We start from the raw sequence: 21,040 nt of genomic DNA on the forward strand, positions 1-21,040 counted from the left end.
GTAGCAGATTGGACGGGGAGCACAGAGCAGGAAGCAGAACAGCAGACTGGGTAGGGGAAGGGGATTGGAGCAGTAGGGTGCATGGGTGATTTGGGGCACGCCTGCCAAAAAGTCTGGCCCCCACTGATCTAGTTAAATGTTTCAAGTTTTATATAATCTGTACAAGGTTAAAATCGTTAAAAATTCTAGCACTTTCAACATTATGAAACCACTTTTGCGAAGGTGCATGTTAGTGCACGTAAAGGGAGCATGTTTTTTTCCTTTCCTTTTTTTTTTTCTTAACCTCCCTCCCCCAATATTTACTTCTATATGGCACATTGTTTCTGGATATTTTCCAGTATTATGCATGAAATATAAACAAGTCCTTTGCAAGTTCAGATGACTAATCTGATCTGATCTGCACTGTTTTATGAAAATTAAGTTATGCCAGGAATCCTGACGGTACCCAGCAGCCCAGATCTGTCTGAAATAAAGACCCCTATTATCACAAGGGCTCTACAGAAAGTCTCAGGCTATTTCCTCTTCTTCCCACCGAAAAGCCGATTCTGTCTCCTCAAAATAGAACCTGCACGCATCTATAACCTTTTTTCTTCTTACTACCTGCACTCTAACTTGGGTTGTTAACTGGGAGCTTAGTACTAAGTCATGTAATAGGGCCTGCTCAAGTCTGAACAACAACTCTGTTTGCATCTGCCTCAACTTCTGGCTATTTGCCTCCAGTCAAAAAAACAGCATGTTGGGTTGCATTAAAAGTGAAATATTCATTCCAATTAGTACATGTTAATTACTGCACACAGCCCTCCAACCCATCCCCTGCAGCAACAGTAAGTTTAGATAAAGTTACCTCTGCAACTTTTGGAGGAACTCCATCGCCAAGCACTTCTCTAATGAAGCACTGCTGGCTCATGTAATACGAGAGTCCACAGGTTCTCTTGAAAGCATCTTTCAGCCGCTTTAGTTCTACATCTGTAACTGTATTGAGAAAGAAAAAAGAACAGTCATCACGGAGCATGGTCAGGAAGGTTTATTAGTCTAAATGTCACAGTTAAAAGTCTTTTAATTTCAAAACACATATTTATCTTCTCTTACACGAAAAAAAGAGCCAGCTAAATTAAAAGAAGTTTATCTCATCTAACAGATCTGATTTTCCAGTAGTCTAATCTTCTAGAGAAAGGACAACAATTCACACAGAACAAAAAAGAGTTAATATCACTGATTACAATTATTCATTGAGTAAGTCTTTTCTGAACACAATATTTGTTACCAAGTTAAACACTATAATTATAAACGGTCATGCTAAAGGATAACAAGATGGTATTATGTGCAAATTTAGACCGAGTGTAAGCCAGGGACATGATCCATAGTTGAGAGCTGCCAGAGTGACTGCACCAGCCAAGTGTGATTCACAGAAAGGAGGTGTCCATCTAACAAATAAAGTCTACTTTCGTACCAAGTAAAAATAAGTTTTTGCAAGTTACTATTCATCAGATCATATCATAGGACAGAAGGTATTAAAAGACTGGAGACTAACCTAACAATGTTACGGGTAAACTTTAGTAGGAAAAATCTTCTCTTAATTCTCTCCTACACAGTAACAACTACAAGTTGGATTTCCCACTGAAACTTTTTTACTACTATTTTTAACCTAGCTACAATATATACCTTGCAACGTTTATATTAAAGCATTTTATGACCATTGGCCAAGACTCAGGGGGTCATGGCAGAATGGGAAATAGACTGATGGAGTTGTATCTCTCATCACTTCCTGGAGCCTCCCAACAAAAATCTCGCCCTTTGGACAGTCTGAGCAGCATTATCTCAAATCCTCGTCCATTTGAAGATTGTTACCACTCAGCATTAACTTAATAGAGACGGAAAGAAATACAGCACCCCTCCATCTAAACATCTATCACTTAACAAGGACAACCCTGACACTTAGATCTGGGATGGTTTACCCCATCCTCTTTTTAAATCAAGAATGTCTCCTACAGCAGATTTTCAAACCCTGTTTACTACTCCTGCAAATCTCTTTTCACCCAAGGTTGCACTCTAACTGCTCTCCATTTACACTACACAATAAAAGAAACTAAAAGTTAACTGGACCCAGGATTCCCCACCCTAGGCTGAAAGTCAGATGGAGACAAATCTGTAGACTTACTCAGCATCACTACAGAGTTATCTATTACAATCCAGATCACGTATCAGTTCCATGACACTGTAGAAGAGCCATTATCATAGTGAAACCAGAACAAAGCATACTGTACTTGACAGCTGCAGAAATCAGTAGGATATTTTCATCATTTTCATAATTAGACTCCTCAAAAACATCTTCCCGCTCAAATCTATTAGTCAATAAGCCAACAAGTCAAGAGTAACACGAACAAATGATTTTGGTCAGTTATGCTAAAATTCTACTAGAAGTCTAACCTTTTCCTCCAAAGTCCCTAATATTCTTCACTTCAAATTGTCCCTTAATGGTTACAATGATTCTTTTGTCAGAATTATGTCAGGACTTTTTTTTCACTAAATTTAAAATGAGTCAAGATTTACAAGTCCCACATTCAGAATAAGTAAAAAAAAACAAAAAAAAAACCAAAAACAAAACCCCTACCTTTCATTAGCAATTATGATCTCAACTCCCCACTTTAAATGTGTTACAGGTTCAGGGCAAAGATGTTTAAATTCCCATAATATATTTTATGGTAAATATTTCAAAGACCTGAAATGCTACGGCATTAGTGCTGCTATAAGATACCTTGGGCATAAGGAGTTTGCTTGAGTTATTGCCACCACATATTACCACTGATAAAACAAATCCTGACATATAATTAGTTGGACTCCTGGTAATGATATCACCTGGGGCATAATACTTTTCAATTTCATACTTCTATATTATTTCTATCCATGTATTCATTCCAATACTTATTTTTTGAGAAGGCATGTAGAAAGGCCTTGCTAGGACACCAAGTCGAAGTCTTCTCGTCACTTACCTGGCCAATGGAAAGAGTCTCCAGAATAGTGTCCAATTTCTCTGGAAGGAGTGGGATAAGATACAAGATAAAGATTTTGTATAACTACCGATTCCCAGGTCTCGCACTCTACTCTTCAACACATGTTAAACCTCGTGCAGAGATCCCGGAACATGCAAGGGGTTACCATCCTCTGAAAATTTCCTCTACTCTCCATACACGTCATAACCACCCCAATGCTCAGATCAGGAAGCTTTCTGTATCTTCAGAGAATGGAGCTGGATTTGCTCACAAGAAAGAACAAACACAACTTGCACTCCACATCCTGACCCACGCTGTACAACTTGAAAAAAGCAACTTCTTCCAGATTCTTGAACAAAGCTTCAAATGTTGCTTCTCCCAAAAGTACAACTTAGAAATTCAAGGGGGGAAAAAAATACCACTTAAGTGCTTTTGTAGAATGAGTACGGTAAGTTATCTGGATCTTGGAAAATGGCTTCATGATAGCATTATGCGTGAAAGTGTCTATAGTAAGTCACCAGCACACCTTTGTAAAAAAAACATTTCTTTCAACACAGTATACAGGGACTCAGTGCCGTATTTCCTCTCCTCCCTCCCACCCAATATACAATGATTCTATGCTAAATTCATAAATTAATCAAACAAAACAAAGGTTAAATAATAGTTTAAATAATATGACTAAAGCCTAAGTTACCAGACACTATAGGTTTTACAAAGGGAAGACAACACACAAGGAACTTTTGGTAAATCAATTACTACTTCAGCAACAGAAGTTTTAAAACTGTGCACTAACATCGCATTGCTCTCCATGCGGTCATTAAATATATTCGTTTAAGCTAAACAAGTCTTCACCTTTAGCTTCCTTAGAGAGATGTATTTTAAAAAAAAGTCAGCAGAACAAACTGGTTGCATCCAAGTCAACAGACCATTTGGCTGAAAGCAGCTCTTGTTTTGTATTACAGTAATATTGAATTACAACACCAGCCTTCATTTTCTGTGAAAGGAAGTTTACACCTAGAGCTGATTGCCTTGATTAGAATTTTAATTAAAATGGAAGTGTCAAAATTTTTCTGCAGGGTAAAGATGAATGATTTATCGCAGATGCTTCTCAACCCTCTCAGCGTAAATGTGCATTTTTCCTGGTCTTGACTAGGAGTACAGCTTCTCAGCCAGGGGAAGAACGCTCAGTCCATCGACTTAAAACATCCCTTAAAAACATTAAAATCTTATTGTGTGGTCAGCTGCAGTCAAACTCATATGACCACACTTCACTCCATATTCCAGTAGGAACACACTCTTTTATCAGAGAGCCCCAATTAAGAGCAGTGCAACTTAGTCTTGTGAGTAAGCCCAGTAAGGTAGCTATTTTTATAGAGGGGTGGAGGCAGGATTTGCTTTTCCTCCTCCTATGTCAACAGTAATACTTATACAAAGTGTAGCTTACCCTGAAGTTTCTTGCAATGAGGATTCCAAAAGTAGTCTCTCTCTCACTCTCTTTTTATTTTTTTTAATAATAAAAGAAAGCTCTCAGCCTGATACTTGTGAATACCTTTGTTTTCCGTCTCCCTTCCCAGTGCATTAGCTTCCCTACACTGCGCTGCCAGGGGGTGAACCGCTTCTCAATCTACTGACAGTCGTGCACCTGCTGTAACAGCAGCTTGGACAATTTAGGACCAGAACAGGATGGTGCAGTTGCAGTCAGCTTCCAACTGCTATTACTAGAGCTTCCATTTACTGTAAAAGCACTGCCCAACAGAAACAGAGGCACATTCTTGCTTGAGTTTTACTCTGACATGGTGTTCCTGCCTAGATTAGTAGGAAGTCCAGGCTTTCCAGGCCCGATTTAAACCCCCCTTTTACTATTCTAATGGAAAACTGTATTCACCTGCTAAATGTACATTGACCATATATAACATGCCAGACAATAAAGTGATTTTACTTGGCTTAGTACTTCCTTAGTCATAAATACAGTACCTTCTCCTTTAAGAGAGGTACGTGCATTAGTTATACTTAAAACAGTTTCTAATCCAGCCACCTTAACCATAGCCCCCATCCACATTGTAACTATATCTTATATAGCACCTTCCACCTCAAAGTGCTTTAACAAGTTATGATTACATGGAAGCTACTATATATAACCAACGCAAACCTTAAGAGTGCACAGCAGTATTTCCTGCCCGAAACTTCTCCATATTGAAGAATACTGAATTTAACTCAAACTGTGAAATAAGACAAGAAAGAAAACTGGAAACACTAAGAAATTGAAAGAAAAAAAAAAGGGGCGGGGGGAGAATAAAACGTTACATTAGGCAAAAGATACTTTGGACTCCTAAATTGTCATTAAATCTGTTTTAGGGCATATCTTGACAAACACTCCACATCCCGAAAATGACACCTACCATCATCAAAAACACCCATTCAGTACAATTTAGAGGTAGGCTGACTATTGAAGCATTAGTCTTTTTTTTTTTTCCCCCCCAAACAGTGGAAGTCACCCATCCATTAGCTGACAAGGGCTGACCTGCTTTTGTTTGTGAAACATGACAGCCAGACATGGCATGATGAAAGACAACTGATGTATAAGTGCAAATGTAATTAATGCAAATAACCATAAGCTGCGTTTTGAATACAGAAAGTTTGGGGACAGTGATAAATAACCTCATCTTAAATATTAGGGAGAGTCTAGTTGACTAAACTAGTCCGTAAGTTATTTAAGATAAAGGTATTTCACAGGAAGGCAAGGAGATTCATGGAAGATCTTGTCCATTAAGAATATGCCAACTGTATTCATCAATTTGCAAGATGTGCATTTGACAGATTCCAGAACAAAAATTCAAACATCTATTCTCCCACTGTTCAGCCGAGTAGGATTCCAGGAGACACTGAAAGTGCAATTTGACGCTTACAAAGAAAACGGGAACAAGAGTAAATAATAAAACAGGAATGTAACTAGTATAAGATGGGTAACAGCAGTGTGTTTAGCTTATAAATATATACCTAACTGAAGGCTAAAAGCCCATATGTAAAATGAGGAAGATTTGCCTCCTAAAAAGAACAGTGCTGCCCACCAGATCCTCCACTCAAAACTCAAGAGTGATAAATTTAACATCAGCCTATTAACATAATCAACAAGTTAAAAAGAAGCACCTTTAAAATTGCCACACTTAACATAACTGGCACACCTGTAATGTGCTTTCATTTGAGTCTCAAAAGGGGCTTACACAACAATTAACGTAATTCACTCAGAGGCAGAAAGAGTTGCTATCCTTTGGCAGATGCACACCGAAAAACATAAGCCAGGCTAACTCCTAGGTGTATATATTCTATTTGCTAGACCAGGATTGCTATATTCACCCCAAGGTCCTGACCCAGATGTGGACTGTGGAGGCTCCTCTTGGGCTGGATCCATGAAGCCAACAGCAGTTGTGGTACATCTAGGTGTGGGGCTAGCAGCATGGATGCAGCACTGTACCTAGCCTCCTGGCAGCCCCAGGTGAACTTTTGGTATCAGGCCCCCCTTCACCAGAGATAATGATAATAATAATTTTTAAATTACCACTTTCGGGCCCCCTTTCTGTCTGGGCCCTGGGTGGTCACCTGGTTCTCCCATGCCTGTCAGGCCCTGCATGGGCCAAAGGGCGAGTGGCTGCACATGCTAGGCAACAGGGTGCCAAGAGAAGGCAGCAGTATAGGTCAGGGATCAAGTGGCAGCACAGGTTATGGGGAAACTGGGAAGCAGCGGTGTGGAGGAGTGACACGTCAGGGACCTGGTCAACAGTGTGGCTCAGGGAGCAGGGCAAGCAAAGGCTATACCTGCATAGCTCTCATTCGTCCCTCCCGCCACCAACAGGGTCCAGGAACCCCAAATTCTGCAGCAGGCCATGCACCCCTGGCCATGCCCCCAACTTCCAGCATCGCACCAGCAGGCTAGATAGAGTGGATCCACAGGCCAGATGCAGCCCATGGGCCGTATGTTTGACACCCCTGCCCTAGACCAACATTGCCTTTCCAGAGAGCCAGTGTTTATCCTTAAATTTCAGTGGTCTCCCTACATCTAGATGCTGTAAAGACGTAACAACTAGCTGCTTTCCAGTTTCATTAAAAATTTTCTAATGTGGATGTGATTAAGTTGTATTACTTGATTGCCAACCTTTAAAATGTCGTCCCCCGCCCCCGAGAGTTGTTTATATAGCCCTGCACTCACTCGATGTATGGGCTTCAGGTAAATTTTGAGGGCTGGATAGATAACTGGCAAATTTTAGGGAGGAAAAAAAAATTTAAAAAAAAACAAACAAACCCTGAGAATACCAATAGTTTAATTCTATTGCTAGCTTTACTCTACATGCCGTTCTGTTCTCTATTAAGGTGGTAGCATTTGCTTTTTTCAAATGCATCTTGGGTGATTAAATTGGAGATTATTTTCTAAATTTATGGAAAATGTTAACGTGAAAAAGCTTTCTGAAGACATGGAGAAAGAAGCCAAGAAGAGATATCTCCTACTTTAAATGATCAGGGAAAATACGAGGTACAAAAACTGTCATCTTTAGGGACTTCAGGCCTACTGCACTTTTCTTTGATTCTACTCCACATAACCCATTGTTATAGAGCACACAGAAATTAATGTTTTGAAGCAGGCCTGAGCACCTGAGTAATCTGCTTAAGCCTAAGGCTGTACTTCATATTTCCCACATGGTTCTACCGACTTTCTTCTAGTCTTTGAAGTCTAAAAAGGCCAGTCCAGCCATAAGTGTCTTGGCAATAATACACTTATTACTGTACCCATTGTACAATGCCCTTCAAAAATGCAGAATGCCTGCCGTGAACAGACTGCCACCTAAGTTCATCCTCTCTCGGGCTTTTCCTAAGACGGATGTTTTTCAATCTTCTTTTGCCCACAGTTCCCTGGATGTCTATTACATACCAGGACTAAGCATACCTTGAGGTTTACTAAAGACATACACTTCACTTGTACTAAATTGGTTTTACTTTCAGTACTACAGAAAATCACGTTCGTTTCACACTAATATATTAGATGCTTAATTTAGTTATTCTGCCCAATTTGCTGGCTCCAGCCAGAGCCAGTTGTGTATTAGTCTTAACAGGAAGGCTGCCATGGTTCAGAAAGCTGTCATATCCCATTATAAATCGGTCTACCTCTCCACATAAGGACTTCTTCAATATTAAGACGATTCAAGTCATCCAGAGTAATCATCTAGTCATTTTCAAAAGTCTAGCTAAAAAATATATTGTGCATACCTTTTGTCCTCATTACTCTACATATAAGCATCATGAACCACCACGATACAGCTCCCACCTTAGGTTTTTCTGAAGCTTCAAGCCAAGGGGATGGGAGGAATCGGACAAAAACAGTTGGTTTGATGGCTCAGTAAAGCATGATCTTTGCAAATTATTTTATACATGTTTTGCTTTCACCAAATTTTCACTTCCTTGAACTCCGTACATAGTACATTTTAAACATCTTCAATTCAAGAGCACAATCTTCTGATAAAACATTATAAAAATGTTGCACAACTAAATGTTTGCATGATATTCAAATATGCAAAGATAGCCATCACCATGACACATACCTCAGCAACACAAACAAACAAACTCAAAGTGAGGTGTGCTACTGCATTGTCTTCTCGCCCAGCTCTGCCGTGAAAGGTATCTTCTATCCATCAGAGGGCATTTAAGATTGCTGCTCCAAAAGAGCCATTTAATTTCCATTTTTATACACTGTACAGCAATTATCCAACTTAAAAGTAGTTTATCTGAAATGCTTTTATGTTTCTTCCTTTCTAAGCATACATTTCATCAAGTCATTGAATAAATGAGTGTTACATTTTTGTTCGCCAATTAAGGAATTGCTAGGACATTTCTGCTTTTATCAGTGATGGTCATTAAAGTGTCAAACAGGATGACACCTCCTTGGCCACCAAATTATATGTTTTACTTCCAAGATTCTGGGTGGCATATTTACAAGGGTTTTTTTGCTTTAAAACACTCTATGCCATTTTACAGGGTGTTTTGAGGGACACACGCACATTAATTATTGTGATTTCTGCTCTGTGCAGAATTCAGGATCGCTTTTAAGTTGAAAGCTGTTAATGTACTACAAACTATGGGTTGTGTTTATAGAATCTACTTGATCAAAAACAAAGACTGTTCCCAGTAAACAGGCGTAGCCGTAAAGCAAAACCTGTTAAAATCTCTTCTAGAGATCCACAAAGAAGAAACTGTAACTGAAGTATCTTCAATTTTTGCTCACATTTTCACTCCCCTTTATGATAAGGGACATTCAACGGACTAATTTGCTTATTCAAATCATGTGTCCCTGAAGATCTGGTGAGAAAGTCTCCATGCAATTACAACAAGGAACATTCTGCTGCTGAATTAGCTTTAGACAACTGCAATCTGGCATGTTGCATCTTATTTTTCTAGACTATAAATTTTTAGTAAATTTGAGGGATAACATTATTTGGCATTGAACACCCCTTTCTCCTTCAGTCTCCAGAGGCACAAGCCTCCAATCAGAAGGGTTAAATAATGGTGCATAAGCTAGTTAAGTCCTCAATGCTTTTTTATTATTATTATTAAAAAACAAAAAAGGAGTCCCAATTTCCCTTTTTTAAACAGGTGAATACAATATTTTCTAAATTAGTTATTCACTGTTCAGGACTTCTACAAGCCTAAAATAGAATTTAAAATAGTCTCAGATCATTTTTCAAATGCTCCCCCTATGACCACCATTAAGTTCCACAAGAATACATAGTGGTCTACTGAATTAAATGTTTTGCCCATCATGCTTCATGGACTGAGAATCTTAACATGAAACACTTGAAAAAAATCACTGGAACATAAGAGTCCAGCTTCTGCTCTTATCAGTGTATCTGTCAAGGCAGCAAGACACAAATATTCAGGGAATGTACAAGTGACGGAATGATCGATTATTGCTGTTAGTATCTCTCACACGTGGGTTTTTTGTCCCTCAGTTATCTAGGTCTGTGCCAGAATGACAATTTTCATGCATGAACAGGAAGAAGCAGACCAAAAGAGTACAATTTGTCCCATGCTGACTACATTAAGTTAAACAGACCTGGTTACCTCTCCCCCCAACCACCACAACCAAGTTTCCGGATCCCGGGGAGCCCTGTAGGTCAAATCACGCAGCCCTGTGGACCAGATATTGCCTGGGGGCCAGGGGTTGAGCATGCCTGTCCTAAAGGAAAATACACGATAGTCATTTGTCTAGTAAGTCACCATTACCAATCATAGCAACAATTCAGTTACATCTTCTAAGTGTTGATACAACCATAACGATGCATCTAACCTCAAATGAGGTCCATAGAGGCAAAATTTCCCTGCTAGCCTAATTCAAGTTAGGTATGCAAGTACCACTAACTAGAGCTGCGTATCCAAAACCTGACACGTAACACTAAAAAGTTAGCCCTGGCATTGTTTTAAGGCATAATTCAAATCAGTAAGTTAAGTCAATGTAACTTTAAAAATTAGGTACCATATTTATTCAGCTGCACCTGGAACACTATCTGTATTAAAAAAAACCCAAAGCTGCTTCCAAGTAGCAATACTGAAATAAAATGCTATTTTTACAAAAGGTTAATGTCATAGATTCTGTGCTATTATACTTAAGCAACTTCACTAATACAAGCCTTCTTAATGCCACTTTTGCTGGCAGGTTGACAATAACATAGAAGATAGTGTAACAAGAGATTAGCGCTGTGCCCTCCTCTCTAAGGAATGCTTGCACTCCAGTCCTATGGAGTTTAATTAAGTTTAAGTGAAACCATGCAACCTCAGCTTAAATTGTATTGTGACTTACAGGAATTAACAGAGCTTCAGTCAGCCCAATTGTTGAGAGTATTTTTAGTCCAGTACTGTAATTTAAACCAAAAGCTGCTTGCACTCGCTTCCAATTCTACAAGTTTTCAAATAGGTACATATTACCTACGGTACCTTCAAGAGTGATTACACAATAAAAAAAGTAATAATCGCATATCTCATCCCCTCCATCATATTTCTTCCCAAGATATCAAGCGCCTGTCTTCTTTTCAAGGTAACAAGCAGCCATCTTGAACCTTCAGGTCAGACTACACAGGCCAGACATACTAAATCCATATCCAGGCACCTATATAACCATAACATGAAATATCATAGGGGATGAACACCAAATTCCACTAATATGGAGCTCCAGCTGCTCAGTTGCTATTTAGTAACACATCATTAGGCGTTCAGAGTCTAATTATAAGTCTAATGCACAGTTATAAAAATGTTATAGAATGAAATTTAAGATGCACTTTTTCCTCTCTCACCCTAAATTTATTTAAAACAGGTGCATAAACAAGGTTCCCGTGCTGAGCATTTACAGCCTAAAGTACTAATCTTGGAAACCGCTGACACATGCTTAAATTAAGAGAACATGCATGGTTCCATGAAAGTCAACTGCACTACTCACTTGCTTCAAGTTAACCATATACATAAACAGTTGTAGTACTGAAGTCTAATATGATGGGAGAAACAGTAATTTACTTGTAAAATGTTAAATAATTATTGAATCCATTTTCTCTTTGCTTTAACAATATTTTCCTTAAACACTGAACAGCTGCATTTATTTAAACCGGTACTTCTCACCCAGGGTGCCATACGCAAGGTCCTTTTAAGGGTGCCCTGCAGTATTAGAAATGTTGCGCATATAAAAACTTATGATTCACAAGATAAACCTAGAAATTTCTAACAGGAATCCACAGTGTCAAAAACAATCTAATTTGCTGTGGTGTTTCTGACTTGTTTGCAAAAGAAGAAATGATCTATTATTTTTCCACAGTCAAAAAAAAAAAGAAAGCAAGCTAAGAGCTGGCATTTTCTAAGGGGTCCCTTGAGTCTAACAAGGTATAGAACAACTGATCTAAACCGGGGGGGATTTTGTGCTACTCATTTACATCAGTATTTGGCAGATTTTTAAACTACAGTTTAAACTTTAAAAAAATAAAATCTGCCTTCCTGTGCACTGTATCTAATTCCACTCCTTTTTCATCTTTTTCAAAAAACCTTAGGATAAACCAATTTCTCTTCAGAATGCAACATTCAGCACTGTTTTCTCTCCTGAAAGAGAAGCATCAGATCAAATAGCAAGGACCAATTTTGGCTCAGATCACATCCATGCAAGCCCAGCAACCTGGCTGCACATCTCTCTCAGGCCAAAGTTTGTCGCATGGTTTTCAAGTATTTCTTACTGTTATTTCTTCATCAATTATTAAAATTCAAATCATAAAAATCCAAAAGCATGTAAGATAGAACATAATGTAATATTTACAACATAATCAACATTTTGCAACCCACATGGCACAGCAGACTTCTTTTAAAGGATCGGGTCCTACCTATTACACATTAATTTCAGAAGAATATCATTTTACTATATTAACAGTAGAAAACTGCATTCTCAGTTTTCATTCCACACCTGATCCTAGTAAAAGACACGCTAAGAATATAAATAGTGATAGCAACAAATTTCTTGAAAGCGTAATGGAAAGTCATGATATTTGTATACAGATGCCTAGAAGACACCAAGGAATACACTAAGACAATGAAAGAGGCACAGATTTCTTTGTACTGTAGTTTTTTGCTTTCCTAATAGGATATTAGATGAGCTAGGCACAATTTTATCCTAGGAAATCCTTAAGCAGCTGAGTGTTGAAAAGAAGCTAAGAGCTGCCTCATAGGAAAGGTAACGTGTTAAAAGGAACTAGTTTTCCAGATAACAGTTTCCAGCTCTTCGATTTCTAGCATATAGATGCTGTCATCCTGGATCACAGATGTTGGAAGCAAAGGGAAGTCTGCTGCTGATCAACTGTGAAACAGATTAGACTGTAGATGCAATTTCAAACCCACATGAACATTCAAAGTCTACTCAAAGTCTGGCAAATATCCAACTCTATATGATTTCAAGATTGTTTGCCAAGCTGAATAGAGACAACAGGAAGAAAGAGCTTCTAATTTGCTATAAAAATTCCCTGTACATTAACTGAAACATGATAAACACAATAAAAACATTTATGAAGCTATGTTGGGAAAGAGTAACATTCCCCAAGAACACTGAGGTCAAGCATATGAAAGCTGCCATACACAACAATCTCTGCTTCATGCCACACAGCCCTGCTTATACTTCCAATTTTTCAGTGCCTGGCTGTTCTCCAATACCTCTGCAAAAACTGTTAGATTTCTATAGATCCAAGTCATCTCCTATGGACAGGATGCACCAGGCACTAGAAGAAGCCTACCTACTCAAAATGCCACAGGTCCTATTTGTATGCTAAGCATCACAGCACAACAAGATTAAGTTTGGAGATGATTTCTCTAGGGGGTTGAGGAGAGAAGAGGCTGATGCATTATTTTACTGGAATTTTTAAAACCACCAGTATGCATCCTGTCTACAATACTAAGCAAGCACCACAGAGCTGACTAAAATACCTAGAGTAATACTATTGGCAAAAAAAGAAAAGTAAAGTTAGACCAGGTTGGATAAAAATGGGATGCTTCTTCCCAAACCCCAAAGATAAGAAAACTGTTTAACATATTACTGTGTATTATCAGCTACATAGAGTTCAGACATGAGAGTACTCAAAGCAGATGGTCACATGCGTGGTTGTCTGACGTTTGAAAAAGGACTACATGTCCAAATACCTTGGTTTTACTCCTAGTGTTAATACTGACTTGCTGAATGGACAAGACATTTAAGCCATGTACAGGTACCGTCCATCTATCAGGAGAATCATAGCTCTCCTGGCGGAAACCACAAACATACAGGCGTTCGAACAGTTTCTCCTGGAACAAAAAGGGTAATTCTGAGCAAAAAATAAATAAAAATCCATCTCTGACTTGGCAGAGGTCAACCGTGGGAGTCTGAATGCCCGTACACTTCCCCACTGCTCAGCTCCTTCCAGGGACCAGGAAGAGTTTGGCGGGGGGGGATTCCCTGGCACCCTCACAGGACAAGGGTCAGCTCAGTCTTGGGATGCCGAAGGGAGCAGCTGTTGCTCACCTCTTCCCAGTCCCCAGAGGAGTCAAGCAGCAAGGAAGGGCTCCTGTGCATTTTCCAGACTGGGGCCACCCTGGTTTGGAGAAGGCAAGAGGGTGATCTACTCCCACCCTTCATACAGACCGCAGGGAAAGGGCTGGAGAGTCCCCCGCTGCTCCTACTCACTCCCCAGAAAGACAGGAGCAGCCACTGCTCTGCACGCTCCCCAGGCTGGGATGAGTTGGTTTTGGGAAGGCGCAAGGCAAAAGGGCAGTTGCAGACTAAACGCCTGTACTGCTCCCTCTCCCAAAAACATCTCCAGTGATGGAAAACTTCCACCAGCAGAAATGAATGCTTCGGCTGCAGCCTCAGTCTCCGAACACCTTGGCCGACTCATCTGGAAAATTAATAAATTGTTTATTCTCTCAACCCGGGTGTCTCCTGCAGCTTAATATTTTGTCACATGAGCAAAGATCTTCTTTAAGATGTAGTATATACCTTCCAACGAATTTCAAATATAAAAACATACCCATTTTCAGTAGTTTGACTGTTTTATCTAATTCGTTCTATCCGCCCTGCCTGCAGCAAACTGATAACAGTATAGGCAGCTTCTCAAGTAAACTGATGAAAGAAATGAGACGACTTTCTCCTCTCTCTGCTCCTGTCACAAGAGAGGAGTGACTGTTGTTAAAAATTGGCAAGCTGGCAACCAATGATTGCAGTCACACAAGAGGCGGCAGGCAACACATCTTCATTAGGACCAGCAGCAGCAATAACACAAAAAGCCTGATGGATCTTTGCATGCCAGAGATCTTTAACACTCAAAACACAAAGTTCATCTGGCTATGTAAAGGAGTTTGATCCTTGCTTAACATGCAACCCTGCACATTTTATTTTTATTTTTTTTTAGAAACTAGAGTACAACATATCTGCAGGACTGAATCAAACGCAAAGCTAGATGGCAATAGAACAATGAGTAGTTTAAATGTTAGGTATTGTGGAATATTTGAATTATGGTACAGTATTTTTACAAAGGCCACTGCTTTCTTCAAGCATATGTATGTCCACAAGATTGTATGCAGGGCTGTAAATGCTCAGATTTCACTTCTCCTACTGACATTTCACACTTACCTGTGTGAATTGCCTTGGAAAAATTTACCTTACGGTATTAAGAATAAAAACTGGTAACAACATGCAACTAACTGCCTACACAGCGTGCTATTCATGCTTCGATTCAACACACGGAAAAACAGACTTTAAACGTGGGTCTTCTTATCACTTTTACCCAAGTTAAGCATTTAGCTACCAAAAAAACCTGTGATTTTTTAATATTACAGGTTCAATATCAAATTTACAGGGTATACAATTCTCTAATTAGACTATTATCTTCCCTGTAATCACTTGCTCAATATTTCCCCCAGGAATCTTTGTCCTAGTTATACATGGAAATGTTATTACTTTTTTTTTTCCCTATTAGTTTTGTACTGCAACTCAATGGCTGCAGTTACAAAGTTGTCAAGGACCAAAGCAATTATTGAGACGATTCAAAAGAGGTAAAATGTGCAAGTTACGCAAAATATGTTTGGGAATAAGCTCCAACAGGAAAAACACATGGCAAGAGGCAGTGGAGGAACAATGAACCAACTCTCATTTAACCTAGCTCTGGGTTTTATTTTAAATATTTTAAGTTCTCTTCCCTACCTCACCCACATATCCACCTTTAAGATTGTGTCAAGATCAATGCATCAAAGATGACATGATGCACCTTTCCAGAAACCGACCGCAAGTCTTTGATAAGGCTGTTGGGTTTCCATCCTAGTTTTGATACCAGACACAATACAAACTATTTAAGATGTATGTATTTTCTACCCTTAATTAAATTTAATTTTAATGGCAGTAGCTCATCAGTATAAGGGTTTTCTTAGTTCTGTTAGGTCCAGCTATGATGCATGTCAAGGGAGCACAGGGAGCGAAAATGTTTAGTTATTATAATAGGATTTGCTGATTTTCTAGGACATAAAATACTTAGCATGTGCACTACACTTGTAGTCTTCAAAGCTTTCTAATCTTAACTACACCAACCTCAAACAGAATATTGTCAAACATTATTAGCCTGTTATAGCCATCTGTAAAGTTTGCACATCCCTGCTGGCAATCTCACTTCTATTTGGATTACACTTGCTTCACGCAAAAGTAAATCGCTATGGGTTGTGTGGCACTCCCCCCCAAATACTAGTATAGATAACAACTGCCTTATAATAGCACCAATAGCAAAATAATCCTCCCATGATCCAAGAATCTATTTTATATCCTTAGGAACAAAACGCTCCTGGGGTTTGAGCCTGTGGGTTCAAAAATATACGTCTCAAAAGGGAACTGGAAAGAACAGCAATTTTCAAATAGCTTTTTAAAATAGCTTTGACTATTTTAAAATGGCTTTAAGCCACAAATAATGCTGCCATTTGAAGTGTGATATCCCAAAACCTTCTACCATAGAAGCAAGTTCTGTAACAATTCAAAGGCTGGAGAATTCCTTCCCAGTTAGCTCGATTCATGAGATAGTGCCCCATTCTCCTTGGCCAAAGATTTGTCTTCTTGTCTCGCAACAAAGTACTACCTCCTCCTCTAGTCACTGCTGTGGGTGTTCTGAACTGAGCGCTCTACGAAGAACTATTGAGGCCGCCAGAAAGGAGAGACCGTCTCTGTAAGAACATGGGAGCAATGAGAGCAGGAACCCTGAAGCAGGCTGGTCATCTTAGAGGTGCACAACTATATTTTAAGATGTTGATTCAAAAACCAAACCGAAAAAATCTCCTGATCTCTCGCATTCTCTTCCATCCCCAATGTCTCTAAAGCCATTTTCTGATGGCCTCTGCAAGTCTTTCAGAATCTCACCCTCTGAGAAGTTAAATCTTTTCCCCTTCTCACTTCTTCAAAAAAAGGAAGTTTAATTTCTTCATCTATATTAAGAACAAAACCTGCCTCTCCTGAACTTCCGCTTTGTCAACCCTAATTGCAGTAAATATACAGAACTTGCACCTTACCAGAAGTGAACAAATACCATAGGGCAAGACCTGCCACAATACAAACAAAAAGCTGAAGGTTGTTTCTGTTTTGTTACTTCCAAGAAAACAGACAGTGTTACAATTGTTACCTTATTTGATGTTTTACAAAATACCAGTTACTCAAGTAATGAACAGATGGAATAACCCAAATGGACAGAGTGCACATGCAAATAAGAACTAAACAATCCAATTAAAACCAAATTCAATTTATGTAAAACTAATCACTTATAAAGGCTTCACAATTAGAAGATTCGGACATTAATACTCCTCTGGACACTGCCCCACAGTAAGTTTAAAAGCTGCGACCACTACATTTGGGGGCCCAGTTACAACACGCTTTAACAATGTGATGTACAAATTCTATTTTAGTTTCTTTCCTCACATCAACCACAGCGAAGATTTTTAACATACCTACAGTGAAAAATGGTACCATGCTTCAAAGGCCATGGCCTTTGCCACTTATCTTCTCCATATGCACTAAGCCAGGAAGTGAAGTGTTCATCTTCTAGGCACTCTTTCAATTTCTAGCTTCTACTGTAAGGCTATTGTGCTCAAAATTACAGACAGGTTTTTAGAAAGATTTGTTTCTACAGACAAAGCCAAGGCATGCTAAAAAAAATACTTCAGTCTAGATTCCTTGTAGCAAGAAGTGCTATATAATATTCCTTGAACTTTCTTCCACCTTGGCCAACCTACCATGAACAAGCCTTATTTGTTTATAATACTAATACATTTAGAACAAGGCTTTTTCCCCCCCATCCTATTGCAAGGCCAACATTGATGAGTCTGACTTTCCAGTGGATTTTGCTGTACTCCTTGGAATTTATCATTTCATTTTAAATTAAGTTTCTCACTCCTCCATCTGTGATGCAGATTCACAGCATAAACAGATTCACTGCTGGCTTGTTGAGCCTGCAGCCAGACTCCAACAGCAGCATGCAAAAAAGTGTGAATCTTCTTATTCATTTTTACTGAAGCATTAGCTTTGAAGTGTAATTATGACTGCTGAACCATTAACCTCTTTACTGCTGAAAAAAAATCTAGATATCTAGCAAAGCCCACTGAGCCTGGATATACTTTGTACAGCCCAACAGTAGCATAGGGATGCAGCCTGGCCGGCGTCCAGGGCACACGGGCAGCAGCAACATCTGATCAAGATCCCGCGGCTGTTGGCAGCAGCTGCTTCCCCCACTCCTCCTCTCTCAGCACCTCTTCCCCCGCCTGCCTCCACATATTGCCCCATTCCCCCTGCCCTAGTTCCATCATTGCATCCTGATGTTAATAGTTACGTGCTGATTGAAATTAAAGCAACAATGAATAGAGTTAAGTGAAAAAAGCTGAGACTGCCAGTATAGCTCTGATCAAGAACATACTACACACAACAGATCAGAGGGACCAGTTTCAGCTACAGGGAATTTAAAACCCCCTAACTATGTGCCTCAGTACTATGGGAATTTATAGCAGCCTGCTTTTTTCATAATTTTCTAAATTTAAGAGGAGAATATTTACTCACTTTGAAGGAGGGTGTTTTAGTACAGATGGTGAACAACCTTTTTAAAACGTACAGCTCTACCACTGATGCTTTGGAGTCCTTAAAAAAACCCTTGCTACTCCAAACAAGTGGCAGACTCCTCCACATTATTTAAAGAGTATAAAATGTGAGTATGAGAATATTCGTTCCACACTGATAAATTAAACGAGTCACGCTTATACCATATCAAAAAGAACAATATGTAGTATTGAACTTGATAAGTGACCTTTGCAGTGTTTGACAATTTGAAACAGACTCCAGTTTCAAGTGGAAATGATCTGCAAGATCAACATAAAATTGTGCAAATGTACACCTTATTCGTATGACTCCACCAAGTCCTTTATGAAACACCAAGAACTGAACCAGACAGGGTATTAAAAAACAAACAAACCAAAAACACTGACAACCTGATAATAACCCACTATTTCTAAATTATATTTCCACTGTTGCATTTCCTGTTAAAATGGAGTTTTCCAGACAGCAGAGATCTACCATTTCCACAAATTAGTGAAAGACAACATCCAAGTATCACACAAAACTAGATTTTAATTGCCTTTATTTTATTAGGCAAGATACCTTTAAGAACAATATTCATGATTACATACACTTTTTTTAGGACATGCACTTAGAATACAGACAAACGTGAAGAGGTCCATGTATGGTTCAAACCAGAGAAGTGCAAATCCTTGTTCCACCCCAAAAGCTCTAAAAGGGAAAAATCCTGATCCAAGACAAGAAAACAAACCCCCAAAAGGATGACCTGCTGACTTCAACTCTTTTAGGAGGAGATACAGCAGAGCAGCCTGTTCTATTATTTCAATAAAGGGATGAAACAGGGTAGCCCTGGGATCACTGGAGAAAGGAGTTGGGAGGATGAAATAGCCTGGCATTCTCAGGGGGGCAGGGGAAGATGGGGGGCATCCACCTATATGTGGTAGTCTGCACATTAAGGAAAAGATTAGATGAGAAAGAGGAAGGAAAAGGAGTGTGTGAAGGACAGTGAAGAGAAAAAGCAAGAGAAGGGGGAAGAGAAAAAGTGCTGGACAGTGAAGAAAGGAAGTGAGTAAGTGGATAAAGAGGGACTAAGAAATGAATTAATGAATGAGTATCTGTTGGGTTTAGTGAACAGAGTGGAAAAATGAGTAAGAACCAAGGAGTTAAGAGGGTATGACGCACAGAAATTAAGGGACTGGACTCCTAACAATTACATTTGCATTCAACAGGCAAGCAGGTGCACAAGCAGTGAAATAAGACAGACCACTGACTGGCACAATATAAATTCCTCGTGCATATGAAGACAAAACCAAAACTTCAAAAAAATTAATACATTCAACATCATAAATGTGGAAACAAAAAATGTGCTGCTCTGACTCCTTAAACATAATTCTAAGAACTTGTTTTCTCTCCAGCCTTTTATTTTAATGTGACATTTAAAGCAACTCAGCTAGCGAATCACAAAGCAAGTTTTTATATTAAAGCTAACCACTTACACCACAGTGGACAAGAAAGGCAGAGAGTGATTCTAAGGGACTGTAGGCTAGCCCCTAAATCTGAATGGCTTGGTCTGCTTTTTTACCAGCATAATAAAGAGTTTATTCCATGGGTTTGTATGTCTTGTCATTTTGGAGAGGTGGAAGATAGCATATCTTTAAAAACAATTTTTTTAGGCATGTTAGTGAAAGTCACAGGACAGTCATTACTCTGCATGGAAACTGGTTAACCATGCCAGAAGCTAAAACTGCCCTGTAGCACTTGAAAATTTTTCTTCCAAACAATATGGTGCCAGCTATGTTCCAGCCAGGCACGGCAGATCACTGAATTGCAGACACAGAACCGCCACTGCCTCGTAACATGTTCTATACATCTTTCAGACAAGGATTTTATAGGTCAAAGTTTGGACCCGACACATTTACTGCTCTCTCAATAGCCTGTCTAAATTAGACTTTTCCTGTAGACGCCCCTATCTGTGGGAATACTTACGCGGACAGGGCAAGACCACACAGTGGTACCATTATGTCGTCTTTTATCGTACCCTTCTTACAGAAGTTCTCCTACATTGCATAATAAGTACATGTATACGGTAGCAACGTATAAAGGTGCTATTTTAAGTTTCAAAATAGTAGGAGGACAGAACAAAGAAATGCCCTGAGAAAGTTAGGTGGTTGGAGCAGCTAGATAGATTTCTGATCTAAAAGACTGGAGGGGGAGCATTAGAAATTCCTCCAAGTCTACAAAATCCTAAAAGATATCCCCAAGAAGGTCACAATCTCCATCAGAAGTGCACTAGATAACAAGTAGTAATCATTTTCTGTTAAAAAGAGATGTTTATCAAGAATTCTTTATAACCAGTGTTTTTTACCTTCTGTTTTTATACCTCTATGGAGGCTTGGTACATATCATTCTAAAAGAAGGTTCAAGTTAA

At 39.2% G+C, this 21,040-nt stretch overlaps 1 protein-coding gene across 3 annotated transcripts in view; it reads right to left on the bottom strand.

Annotated features, from left to right (window-relative positions):
- USP32 (ubiquitin specific peptidase 32) overlaps positions 1-21,040 on the bottom strand; it is a 135,485-nt gene that overhangs the window by 102,995 nt on the left and 11,450 nt on the right. For all 3 annotated transcript variants that reach the window (XM_090025486.1, XM_090025485.1, XM_090025483.1), the window contains exon 2: positions 845-972. In XM_090025486.1, the coding sequence (XP_089881612.1) occupies positions 845-972 (128 nt within the window). The remainder of the gene's footprint in view (positions 1-844; positions 973-21,040) is intronic.

The sequence above is a fragment of the Crocodylus siamensis genome, chromosome 13 (genome assembly GCF_052110815.1).
Source record: "Crocodylus siamensis isolate JL-2025a chromosome 13, ASM5211081v1, whole genome shotgun sequence".
Lineage (NCBI taxonomy): Eukaryota > Metazoa > Chordata > Crocodylia > Crocodylidae > Crocodylus > Crocodylus siamensis.